This window comes from Triticum aestivum, chromosome 1A (assembly GCF_018294505.1).
Source record: "Triticum aestivum cultivar Chinese Spring chromosome 1A, IWGSC CS RefSeq v2.1, whole genome shotgun sequence".
Classification (NCBI taxonomy): domain Eukaryota; kingdom Viridiplantae; phylum Streptophyta; class Magnoliopsida; order Poales; family Poaceae; genus Triticum; species Triticum aestivum.
Window position 1 is genome coordinate 578,399,242 of NC_057794.1, and position 13,506 is coordinate 578,412,747.

Below are 13,506 nucleotides of genomic sequence, written 5' to 3' on the forward strand. Positions count from 1 at the left end.
TACTGCAGCAGTGACGCTTCGACCTCTACTTCCTCCCTTCAGCTGAATGCTTATATATCAATAGCAAGATTATTATTATTTTGAACAAACACGCCCCCTGTACTATTATATCAGAAAGAACAGTACAAACAATGCCACAAGGGCTTGGTCTACCTTATGATCCTATTTTAGTTCCTGTAATCACTGATATGGACTAGTGGAAGTTTTGCAAGATTGCCCAAAAAAATTGGATAATGAGAAGATTTCTGCACCCCACAAGGATGAAATATTCATGGTGGAAAATGGTCGTACAAATTTCAGAATTACAAGTGTAGGAATGGGGCAACCAATCATATCATACTACCTAGTCAAAGTTTCATATTTCGCATCCATTATTGTTGTCTCGTCCTACACACGAAGTGCGACACGATTGCAATACATGCCACATGCTGTCATTTCATATACCATCTCGTTCCCGCTCCTTGGGTTAACGAAAATGGTAGCCCCATTTGTCTGCAGACACATGAAAACAAATTCAGCATGATCCCCGACCCCAACCAGCACAGTATCCTCATGCCGCACGCACAGAAATTCTGTCCACCAGCTCCCAACTGTTTTCACCATTGTTATCCATTTCTTGTGGTGCTAGACACTGAGCTGAAACCCCTCGGCATGGATGAGAAGGAGCCCAAAATCACCTCCATATGAGAGGTTGAAGTTTGCGTTGAATCCATCTGAGGATTTCATGACAAAGAATTGTGGACGCGGCGTGCCAAATCTGACGTGTTAACGTTGCCATGTTGTCAGGAATAGCTAAATTATGGAGCATCCTTCATATCTGGCCTCCCAGTTGCCTTATATGGCATTTCAAGACTGCCTTTTGAAGCGTGCTCCATATGGCAGTTGCGTATAATTCCATATGACGGGAAGTAAACTTCACGTGTGGGAAAACGATGTCCGATTAACACATGGGTCTTGCGATTATGGAGGGTGCATTATGGTGACTCTGTGTTTGCGACAGTTTTTGATGTTAGTGATCAAGAGTAGTGGAGCAAGGAGACATCTGACAAGGAGTGAAAATAGTTTATTTCTGAGGTTATTATCGAGTGCACTTTCAAGTGGTAGCACAAATATGTTTGATGCAAAAATCAAGTCAAGTCCTTAATAAAGCAGAGACGACGTAGAGAACGTGCGTGTGGACTTGGAATATATTATCACATTCACAGCACGCAAAGCTAAGGCATGCAGGCAGCAGGGACGGCATAGTACTAGAAGTATATCATTCCAAACTTGTGAGGACCTAGTAGAATATCATTGTGGGCACGCAAAGCTAGAGCATTCCAAAGTGAGAGGCTGGCTGGGGCTGTAAAGTTGTAGCCGTGCATGTCCAATTTATCTTTGGCCTTGACAACATGACGAGAGCCCGCCAGCCAAACTTATATTTGGCTACCGTGAGACTTCATTCATCACTGCTCTCTGTTCGCAGGGTCTCCAGCTCCCTCGAGTGATTGTTACTTGTGATAAACATAGATAAGGATACACTCATAGACACGTACACACACAAGCACAAGGAGAGAGAGAGAGAGAGAGAGAGAGAGAGAGAGAGAGAGAGAGAGAGAGAGAGAGAGAGAGAGAGAGAGAGAGAGAGAGAGAGAGAGAGAGAGAGAGAGATGGAGACGTCTTACATTTGGAGAGGAGCTCTGCAATGGTGGGACGATTGGCAGCTGCGCGTGCTCGTCCTGGGCAGCCTGGGCCTTCAGTGGTTCCTCCTGCTGGCTGCCCCCATGCGCAAGTACGCCCTCCCGCGCGTCTTGAGGACGTTCATCTGGCTGGCGTATATTTCCAGCGATCCTCTGGCAATCTACGCGCTGGCCACCCTCTTCAATATAATCGCCACGCAAAGACCAGCAACTTCGGTGGTGACACTGGCCGCGAGCAGCAGTCGAGCATCCTGGAGGTCCTATGGGCTCCGATCCTTCTCATCTACCTCGGTGGGCAGGAGGGAATGAGTGGCTACGAGATAGAGGACAACAAGCTGTGGGGGAGGCACACCGTGACCTTGGTGTCCCAGGTGGCCGTCGCCCTGTACGCCTTCTACAAGTCGTGGCCCAGATCCAACGACCCAAAGCTATTGGTGGTCGCGGTTCTTCTCTTCGTCGTCGGGATCATCAGCTTCAGCCAGAAGCCATGGGCTCTCAAAGCTAAAGCCAGGAGACTGGCGGCTGTATCGTCCGGGGTGCAAGGACCAAAGAAGCCTTCCAACTGGAGGGAGCGAATGAACCAGTTTTTCTCCGGGGCGAGCCACTGCTTCACCGGCACCCGGAAGGCACAAAGTAATTTTTCAACCAATTTTTGTTTAGCTATATGTAGGTTGGCTGAAAATACAATTTGGGTCAGTCGATTTTTTGCGCCATTGATTTCTGCTTCAAGATTCATGCTCCTAGTTTTTTTGTTTCTGTTGTGACTACTGTTGTGTTTTGGGCTCAAATATTCCACTGACCATGGTTTTGGGTCAGTCGATTTATTATTGCGCTTAGGCCCATTTTGCTTATCTGTTGATAGGCCGACGTTGCTTCCTCTTTTTTTTCTGTTTGTATGCATTTTTTTTCTTTTTCTTTTCTAGTCGGTTTTTGTCGGTAATTTTGGGACGTTGGATGGGTGTAAAATGTATACATGCATGTATCGTATAACATGTGTATAAATTATACTATCTCCGTGTCAAAATATAAGACGTTTTTGTAGGCTAGTTTAGCCTAAAAAATGTCTGATATTTTGGTACTGAGGTAGTACTAGAGTGCAAAAATTGCAGTACCGTATGTTTATTTCTTACATATTAAAAAAGTGTAAAGTTGCATACAACTTTTTCTAAGTATTATTATTTTTCTTCTTCTTAAAGGGTATAATAGCAATGCCACTAATTCATTCTACCTCTTCATTTTTTTAGTTTTTCTTTCTTTTTCTTTTTTTCTAATGGTAATATAAATGTCACTAATTCATAAGTTCGGAGGAAACTTCATCTTTTCGAAATCCCACTATTATAAGCATATTCTTGCATATTATAAAAAAGCTAATTTTATGTAAACTATGTGCAAATTTTGAGATTATTTGCTTAAAACTTTTCATTTTTTTTCTCCTTATTAAATGGTAATGGCAATGCCCTAATTCGTTCTTTCTTAGAAAACTTAATTATTTTGATTTTATTTTAGTTTTTTTCACTTTCTTTCTTTTGAAAGGATAATATCAATGGCACTAACCCGTTCTATCTTGGAAAACTTTATTATTTTCATTTTATTCCAGTTTCTGTTTCATTTTCTTTCTTCTTAAAGGGTAATATCAATGCCACTAATACATTCGTCCTTATAAAAAAATATTTTAGTTTTTGTTTTATTTCTCTTTTCCTCTTCAATGGTAATACCAATGCCACAAATTACAGTACTATATTTATGTTGTTGCATATTTTTAAAAAGTGTGCAGTTTTCTTGTATATATTGTGCAAATTTTATAATTGTTTGTAATAATTTTTTTTATTCTGTCTTGTTAGAGAGTAATACCAATGACACTAATTCCTACTTTCTAAGAAAATTCATTATTTTAATTTGTTTTAGTTTTTATTATTTTTTCTTTATTTTTGAAGGATAATACCAATGCCGCTGATTCATTCTTACGCATAAGTTTTATTATTTTAATTTTTTAATTTTATTTCATGTTTTGATTCTTTAATGATAATACCAATGCCACTAATTCATCCTTTTTGAAACTTCTTTTTCCAAAAATTTATCTATTATATTCTTACTCTTGCATATTAGAAAAAATGTAATTTCTGTGTAAACTGTGTGCAAATTTTGTAACTGTTTGTTTTAGATTTTGTTTTAGTTTCTTTTTTCTTAAAGGGTAATACTAATGTGACTAATTCATTCTTTCTTAAAAAACTTCATTATTTTTTATTTAGTTTTAGTTTTTATGTGTGGAAACTTCATTTTTTATTTTTATGTGTGTAAGTATATAAGCAACTATTGCACATTATATATGCAAATTATACTAGAGCGTGAAAATTGCAATATTATATGTTTATTCTTTGCATAGTACAAAACATGCAATTTATGTTACTAATTCATTCTTTCTTAGGGAAACTTCTTTTTCGCAAAAAAATATCCACACTTATATGTTTGTTATTACATATTGTAAAAAACATAATTTATGTGTATATTTTGGCATTTTTAAAAAATGTTTATATTTTCTTTCTTCTTGACTTTTTAAATTATTTTGTTAAGTGCACACATTCATTATTTTGATTTTGTATTGTTTTCTTTCTTCTTTTAGGGTAATACAAAAACCACTAATTAAGTCCTTGCGAGACTTCCTTTTTGCAAAAACTTCACTATTATATGCTTATTCTTGCATGTTATATTAAACCACAATTTATATGTTATTTTTTCATTTTTTCCTAAAATATTCTTTCATTATTTGTTTTATCTTGGCCGATGGGTCAAGCTATTCTGAGATGTTCTGCTTAACTATCTTGACATTTGGTTATACTCCAATAAAAATCACATCATCTATTGGACCTAGCTCGTATATAAATCTCGGTTTGGTAGTTGGGTATGAAGAGGTGAAGACGTTATTGAATATTTAGAATGTGTAGGAAAGTTCTTAGATAATTTTTGGATATCTCGGTTTGGTAGTTGACGTACCAAAAAATGATTATTTGTGGTTTGCGGTTATTGTAAGTTTTCTTTATCCCTTTGCATTCATTCATGCCATTTTCACCCTATTGAGAAGCGTACATACATAACTTTTCACCAAGCTACGGTCCACACTGCGTCAGATGTACTAGTGTGGAATGTTTTCAGTCAACTGACCTCTAGCCGATCCCTTTTTCAACAGGCGGACTGGAGGAGGGCGGCAGGAAGCAGCAGGTGGTCTGGACGGAGGCAGACAGAGTGTTGATGGTGCTTGCAGACATGTCTCTGCTAGCAGCTGCCAAGGACCTGGTAGCACAACAGAAAATCGGCAAGGTGGAGGATGTTCTGCAACCTCTGGTCGTCGGTGAGATGGCCTTGCCGGGCTGGCTGCGGATCATATTCGCATTCCACTACACCAGAGAGCATGTGGTTGGAGGTCCCAATCCTCTCTACCTGCTCTATCATCGGTTGATGGTCCCGATCCTGCACATCACCGCCCTGACGCTGTTTGCAATGAGCGGCAAGCACCCGTACAAGCACACACACCGACGTGAAGATAACATACATCGTTATGTGCCTCACTGCCGCCATGGATGTCCTCGCGCCATCCATCCACCGACTCCTATACCACACCACCTAATGTCCAAGACAAAATTTACAGCCCTGTGCGGGACGATACCCAGCTATAACCTCATAGACACCGCTCTCCGGGAAGGTGACAAGAGCATTGGGTGGATATACATGTGGGCTTCAATTGCAATTTCAACAGCTTTTGCAGGCCTCAACTTGGTCAACTGTACGAAAAGGTCACACAAACTGTGATTATAGATCTGGTGGAAACACAAGACCAAGACCTTGCGAGTTACAGGATCTTCAATTCCAGCAACTGGGTTCTAAGCCAGGAGCTGCGAGAGAGAAAACAATGCTTAGGCGTCTCATTTGACCGGAGCGTCCTTCTGATCTTTGCTTCCGCTGCGATGACTTGGCCGGACCGTAAGACGCGCTGGAAGCTCATGTACCGGGCGTGGCTGGGCATGCTCTGCTACTCCGCCAGCATGTGCAGGGGCTACCTGCACGCCAAGAGCTTGGGTGAAGGCGGAGAGTTCCTCACTTACGTCTGGCTCGTGCTCATGCTCAAGGGGGCCAAGAGCTTGGTCGACAAGCTTCAGATGCCGCCGGAGACTCAAGCTTCCGACAATGCCGGATCACAAGCATGAGATCATCGAGGGTCGGAAGACGAGGCCGATCGAAGAGCGCAGACTGTGCGTGGTTCATTGATTTATCTACCTGTTTGCTTGTTTTTCTGATGCATTTCTGTTTGTGTGTTGATGACTAGTAGTTGCAAATAATCTTCTTGTTCTTGTGTGTTTAATATTTTTGCAGTAACTGTTTATTGGCCACTAGTTGAGCTATGTCATTTACGCTCTTCTCATGTATACGCAATGCCCACTAGCTAGGCTGCTACTAGCAAGCATTTTTGTATCACGCTTTGTGTTAATTTCTCTGGCTCATATTACTTGTTGCTCAAACCTATCCATATTACAAGGGCCCTCCGATCCACGTTACTTGTCGCTCAAACTGATGTATTTACCACTGAAATACGTCTAGATACGTCTGTTTGGACAACAAGTAATATGGATTGTTGTAGGGAGTATAAACATAATATCAGGCAGGCAGCAAGCAGCCTGATGGTTTTAAAGTTCGGACATGGTTCTACAAACACCTATCTAGCTCAGGTGCCCTAGTAATTCGACCAAGTGTGCTGGAAAAAGAAACCGCAAACTTTCTGCAATTTTCCTAGAGTATTCTGTTCAAAACTGGGTATCAAAGAACAATGTATGGAAGAACATACCATTTAGTTCTGCATGATCATCATGGTCTACAATAACAATACAACATGGCCTTCTGGTTCTTTAGCTAATCAGTACACGTAAGGTAGAATCCTCCAGGGCACAAGCTTGCAGTACTCTGCCCAGATGTCCTTGTACTTCTCCGAGCACCTCGCCTCGTCTCTTCTCTCCCTCCATATCAGCAGGATCAGCAGGTAGGTCGGGTAGAAGTACGGGATCACAGAGCTGCAGAAAAAAATTATGGGTTACATACAAGGTTACATACATGCTTGACAGGATTGAGATGACTGATTTTAAGCCACAGGAAGGGTATCTCTCACCTGGCTCCACAAGGCAAGCTGAATGAGAGTGCCAGAAGCAGATCTCCAAGGTAATTGCAGTGCCTTGCAATGCCCCTACACGCAACGACAAAGAGACAAAGGACTTGTTCTTTTAGTTTTTTTACATTCAGGACAGCAGCAGTTAGCATGCATGATTACTCCCAAGAGACAAGGGGACATCCAAGGTTTGAAAAACTTCACATGTCTAGAAAACTACTGCTGTTCAGTCAAGTGCAATGGTTGCATAAATCTGTCGCGAACATCATTTAGGTAGGCAGGCGCGCAGTGTTCTAACTAGTATGAATCACATTTGTGTTGACTGTTTACCTACTTACTACCTACCTACATGTGCTTCCCTCACATTTTTCTTCAGCCGACTAAACAGGACCGGCTAAATATTCAGAAGAAGAAAAAAGTGTATGCGGGCTCTATTTTGTTTACACTCTATTAAACAGAAAGAGATCAATTGCAGTACACGATGCTGCTAAAATAGCCAGCATTACACAGTTCAGAACAAGATGTGCACAGATAACTAGTCGACAAAGAAGAAAAACAAGCACAGGTTCCACGAGATGAATGTAGAACTTACCAGTAGCCAGATACAAGTAGTTTTCCCCCAACAACTTTGGGAGGTTTACCCCATATAGGAGCTTTAGGGTCCTTCTTGAACAAATGTTTCTGTTTGTTGGCACCTCTGAACACTAGATAGCTGTGTGCAAAATGAAGCAAGGCTTGGTCAAAGATATTACAATGCAAGAAGCAGATTGTACAGCATAGGTAATCCAATGGAGGGTTTGTGAGGGACACGGAAAAGAGTACCCAATAAGGAAAATGATGCAGTTAGCAACGGAAGCCAAAAGTGGCAGCTCCACTTTGTTTCTCAGAAGCCACCAACCCTGGTCAACAACACATCATAAAACTTGGTGAGCAGCTCATTTGACAACCTTCATAATTTAACACAAGAGACAGGGATACTATTACAGGAAGCTGCACATTTGATAGTCATATAACTGAGAGAACAAATTTAGGAATAATGCACTGAGTAAAGTATATTCAGTAGCGGCATGAGTAGATATTAGCAATTCAAATAATACCCTTTTTCCATAAATGGAATACCTGAATAGTGAAGGTAAAAGGAACGAAAACTAGATCACCAAACACCAGCATGAATCCCAACCTTTCCGCAATAATGTCCCATCTGGAAATAATGGTCAAGCGAATCACAGGAAGGAAAAAAAAACAATGAAGTATGAAGCTTCATCCTTGCCACCATAAGCCCCATATGCAGTCTATAAGCAACAACATTCATCTATTTACTAGAAACAACATGTACTTACGTGGAGGTCATGAATTCTTCATGAATGAAGTAATCTATAATATACCACTGCATGAAGAAACATAATTACTTTCACTTATAATATAGTAGCTGATGATCGAATAAGTAGTTGTCAGTGTTCAATACCCCACAAAAGAATTGGTAAAGAATGACTGCACGGTTAACTGAACCAGCTAGGTAGCTCTTTGCAAGCAAAGAGAGGTTGATAAACAACCATGCCATCATTCCAGCCCTTATGAAAAAGAACCTGCAACCATGATGAACAGAAGAAAAAACATTTATGATCAGGTCCATAGTTTACTGTGATTCATACTTTCTTTTACTGTTTTAGTGATAAAGTTATGCAGGGAAAGTTTTTGAAACTGAATATATATAGTTAATATTCAACATTAACTTGTATTCACACTAATTGCCACCACAAAATAGGATGATATGACCTGTGGAAACAATTATGCAGAAATAAATAAATAGCTATGCAGCATGCCGAACTTCATTTCCAATTGTACTTCAGTCTATAAGAAATATTCATTTGTATTTATGTATCTATTTTATGTATCTATATAAAAATAGAAGCTAGCATGTCAGTTTTAAAGGCAGGAGATCTCAAGAAAATAAAAACTTGCTGTTAATTTATCAATGGGTTAACAAGACCAGTATCAAATAAATGGGAGTAGCTACACTAGCAAACCAATAACTCAATTTTCACAGCAATCATATGCCATCCCAAATTTCCCAGCAAGTGTCACAATTACGTAAGTAAACAAGGAAGACACTGCCAACGTACTTGAGGTCAACTCCCATGAAATGGGGATTAAGCTGCACTCCGAACCACCTGTTAGACAAAGTGGCACCTAACATCATTAAACAGGAAAACAGGAGTGGAATAGACAAGGTGATATCTAACATCATTAAACAAGAAAACAGGAGTGGAGTTCTGAAAATAAAAGGTCCTGTTTGTGTGAATAAAGTTGCGCAAAAGTACCAATCTTCTATGAAGCTCCCAGTAGCATGTGGTTTCAATGAAGAACTTTGATGGCGGGACCTTAACCCAGTATAATAGAGCAGGAAACTGACCTGAAATGGAACATGATGACATGAGTTAATCGAGAGGATGTTATTTGATTTGTTCCACCTGTGACCAGATGTTACCAAATAGTATTAGGTGTTCAAGTTCAATACTAGTGTTATTACCCAAGTCTGGCTTTACCATGACTGAACTTGTGACAGTTGGGTTCAGACATGAGTGTCCAACAAGTCTAAATTTACATCATAGTTGTATAAATAAGATGTCGAGGTAGGAAGTGGCACCTACAATGACACTGAAAGTGAAGGTGGTCGACAGCAGCTCGAGCCCACGGTCAGCCACGACCTGCAAAGCAAATAACAATCGCGACCCCGATCAATTCAGCATAACTTTTTGTGACTCTCCCGGATGCGGTTGACTTTTGTGGATCTCACCGTGGGAGTCATCCAGCCCGTGTAGACGCCGAGCGCGGAGAGCCCCAGGAGCAGCAGGAGCGAGAGCAGACCTGCACACGCGCGCGCGCGCCGGTTAGAGTCGGCTGAGCAGACAGACAGACAGACGGCGGAAGAAAGAGAAGCGCTTTGCGCGTCAGAGAGAGAGAGAGAGAGAGAGAGAGAGAGAGAGAGAGAGAGAGAGGGAGAGGGAGAGGGAGAGATGAGGGGCACCATTGCAACGGTAGTGGAGGCGGGAGGAGTCGGGGAGGACGGCGCCGGCGACGAGCTTGCCGGGGAGGAGGGCGCCCGCGGCGGCGAGGTACGCGAGGTAGGAGGCCAGCACCACCGCCGCGCTCCAGGAGGGCGCCAGCGCCGCGAGCACGCCGGCGGCGGCCGCCGCGTCCATCCCCGTCGTCGCGGCGAAAGGGGATCTCAGCTAGTCACTCTGAAGCCAACTGCAGCGCGACGAATCCGGAGGAAATCGGGGGAGCCCGTGGACCACAGTAAACTGGGAGTCAAATTTCCAGTGAAGGTGGGCCTTTGAATTCAAAGGAGGCCCATTTCCGTCAGCTCTGTTTGAAACGCAGGTCTTTTTTTTTGTATATATAATGCGTCCCTCAAATTCGAACAAAAATTTGCAGAAAATTTTGGATAGTTTCATAGAAATACTGTGATTCATGTAGGGTGCCTCGGGAGGATTTATTTACATAACTTGCCAACAAGATGCCACCCCGACCGTGTCTGCCCTTATGTGTGTGTTTTTTTTTAAAGGATCCCAAGACCTCGCGTATATTGTGCAAGTAACCAAACTATTGTTTGAGAGACAACTCAAGTGCACGCTGATATCGGTAAAATATGTGAATATTGATTTATATGTATGCTCATATGTATGTGGCAACCGTGTGGCAGATTGCAAAACTGCCACACGATCTCATAAAGCGACGCCTTCGTCAAACCCACCCATCCAGGCACCCACGATCCCCACCTATCTATCGCGTTGCTACCCTGCGCAGAATCTCGTGGTCACCGCCCACGCCGCCGCCCACGCCAGTCCGTGCCCCCAAGCTCGACATGCTTGCCAGCCCTTCCTGGGTCGAGGTCGTCCGTGTTGATCCACTCCGCCGAGCGCTGCCACCGCCGTCAGCGCGAGTCCCGGCCACCGCGCTCACGTGCTTCCCCATCTCAGCGAACTTCCTTCTCAGGCGGTCGTGATGGGAAGGCAGAGGAGGGCCATGGTGGGGCGAGCAGCGGTGCTCTCCCTTGAAGCAGGGCTAGAAGCGAGGCGGCGAGTGCACGTTTCACGGTCGGGAAGGCGGGCGGGCGACGACTGCCGGCACGGGTGCTGCTGCTGCGGCCACTCGCGACAAGCGGTGGTAGATAGCCTAACGAGCTGCTGTAGCGGGTGCGGGGCTCACAACCGGGAAGACGATGGGCAGCGGCGTCCGGTGCTCACCCAGTAGCCGGAGAGGCCAACGACGGCGGCCGACGTTGTTGCTGCTGGTGCTGCCACGTCCACACGTGACGAGCTGTTGCGGCCACGGACCAAGATCCATTCAGCAAGCAGCAGTTTCTCATACTTGTTGTTTGATTGATCCATTCAACTGCAAGAGTGCACGTCTCTGTGTCGCGGACATGGACCAAGATCAGCAGTTGTTTGGTCTGTTCAGCTCCGGCTCATGCGTCTACTTCGAATGATGATGATGCTTTTTACAAGTGCCAGTAGTAGCTTGAAGGAAAGAGCCTCATGTTGATGAAAATAAAAATGATGCTAGCATCAATTTTGAAGCAGCAGCAGCAGATCTAGCATCAATTTTGTTCTCTCTTAAGGTGAATAGAGTACTCAGCTTCTCTTTGGTTGAAATTTTGCTCATAAATAGGGGGGTATATGTTGATGATAAATCATGGTTGTTGAAAATAGTCTCGCAAGAGGTGAAGAACCAAATCCATTGTATATTTTATCTGTTCTTTCCCAAACCAAACACACAGTTAGATACAAACATCGCGATAACTTTGACCCAGGGAAAAAATGTTGGAAAATATACCCCGGTAATTGATGTGTAAATATCATGATAATATACACACAAAAGAGCTGATAACTCACATACAAATATCACAGTAATTTTGGACCCTAGGAAAATGTTCTTGAAAACATACCCTGATAAATTACGTGAAAATAATATGGTAATATATGAAAAACATACCTGATAAATTACATACAAACAACGCAGTAGCTTTTACCAAAGAAAGAAAAACGTTGTTGAAAAACATACCCAGTAACTTATATGAAAATACCATGGTAATATACGAACCACCTATCCGATAACCTACTTACAAACACCACGGTAACTTTAACCAAGGAGGGGAAATTATTGAAAAACATCATTGATAACTTAAGTAAAAATAGCACGGTAATATATGAACCACATGCCCGATAAGTTACTTACAAACATCATGGTAACTTTGACCAAAGGGGGGTGGGATTGTTAAAAACATCCCCCGATAACTTATATGAAAATAGCACGGTAATTAAAGAACCGTGTACCTAATAACTTACGTACAAATACCGCGGTAACTTTGACCAAGGAGAGAAAAAGTTGTTGGAAACATAACCCCCTCCCCTTGATAACTTATGTAATAATAGCACGGTAATGCACGAATTACATACCTGATAACTTAAGTACAAACACCATTGTAACTTTTGACCAAGGGGGGAAAATTGCTGAAAAATATAACCCTGTTAACTTATGTATAAATACCACGGTGAATAACATACTACAGGGGTGGTAACTTATGTAGCCGAGGCATGTTAACTTTTGACCCAGAAAAAGAAGTCGTTGGAATATACGTACCAACATGGGATATAGTTCCGAAGATCTCGTGGCGACGAATCTTTTATGTGAAAACGGTTTTGCATCAGATCGATGGTTTGAGGTACAAAACATTTTGAATTTTGAGAATAAGAAGAATCTAAGATGACATCGACTTTTTTATGCTCTAGTGCATACATACATATGCATGTAGAGAAGGTGTGAGAACAATGTTTATGCCTCCGGTAATTTATGTGAAAATACCATGGTAAGTTGAATACTACATGTGTGATAACTTATGTAGCCGAGGCGTGGTAACTTTTGATCTGGAAAAAAATTCGTCGGAACATACCAACATGGGATCTAGTTTTGAAGATCTCGCCGTGACGAGTCTTTTATGTCAAAACGGTTTTTGCATCGGACTGACGGTTTGAGCTACAAAACATTTTGAATTTTCGGAATAAGGATAATCTAGGATGAGATCAACTTTTTTGTCTTCTGGTGCATGCATGTAATTAAAGTAATGAATGCCCATGAAAAAAAGATGATTCATTCTAATGCAATTATGCATGTAATTAAAGAGGAAAGAGAAGGTGTGTGGTAGTTTTAGCTATGTGGCACACGTGTGCCAAATATCACAATCCTATATGTATCTAGTGGTATGCATGTATGGACCATGCATGTAAAAATCCAATCAAAAATATATAATATTATTTCTCTGCGAAAAATGTCTGAACATATGGCATCCACATATCACGTAGATCATCATGAACATGGTGATTCTAGTGTTGGGACACACGTACAGACATATCCGCCTTGGTGGGAGTGGGAACAAAACAAAGTTTAGCCATATTCACCTTGGTGGGAACAAAATAAAGTTTATCCAGTGTGGAGCTAAGTCATGAATACCTCACACGAGTAGCCTATTTTAGACCATATCTAGAATGCAATAATAGGTAGATACGTCTTTAATAGATGTACAAAATTGTCAACCAAAACAGTGGCCAAGCACCATTGTATGTTCCAAACTTAAAAGACTGAGTTCTTGCAAGATATGTCGCGCGGCAACTTAAT

At 41.9% G+C, this 13,506-nt stretch overlaps 1 protein-coding gene and 1 pseudogene across 1 annotated transcript; one reads left to right on the forward strand and one right to left on the reverse strand.

Annotated features, from left to right (window-relative positions):
* Positions 1-1,618: 1,618 nt before the first annotated feature.
* Positions 1,619-4,522, forward strand: LOC123182228 (uncharacterized; annotated as a pseudogene).
* A 1,902-nt stretch (positions 4,523-6,424) lies between these two features.
* Positions 6,425-10,139, reverse strand: LOC123069393 (delta(14)-sterol reductase). The gene is made up of 12 exons (XM_044492248.1): positions 9,857-10,139; positions 9,626-9,696; positions 9,480-9,536; positions 9,150-9,241; positions 8,952-8,999; positions 8,294-8,414; positions 8,169-8,215; positions 7,948-8,029; positions 7,651-7,727; positions 7,421-7,540; positions 6,832-6,906; positions 6,425-6,736 (listed from the first exon to the last, which is right to left on the reverse strand). The coding sequence occupies exons 1-12, from the start codon at positions 10,029-10,031 to the stop codon at positions 6,583-6,585; spliced, it is 1,119 nt and encodes a 372-aa protein (XP_044348183.1). The 5' UTR covers positions 10,032-10,139; the 3' UTR covers positions 6,425-6,582.
* Between the last annotated feature and the right edge of the window lie 3,367 nt (positions 10,140-13,506).

Excerpts from the sequence above, each read along its gene's own strand:
- LOC123069393 (XM_044492248.1), bottom strand. The coding sequence starts at position 10,031 with ATGGACGCGGCGGCCGCCGCCGGCGTGCTCGCGGCGCTGGCGCCCTCC. Across the intron at positions 9,697-9,856 it reads CCTCCACTACCGTTGCAATG|GTCTGCTCTCGCTCCTGCTG; the intron begins GTGCCCCTCATC and ends GCGCGTGTGCAG. Across the intron at positions 8,216-8,293 it reads TTTACCAATTCTTTTGTGGG|TGGTATATTATAGATTACTT; the intron begins GTATTGAACACT and ends TTCTTCATGCAG.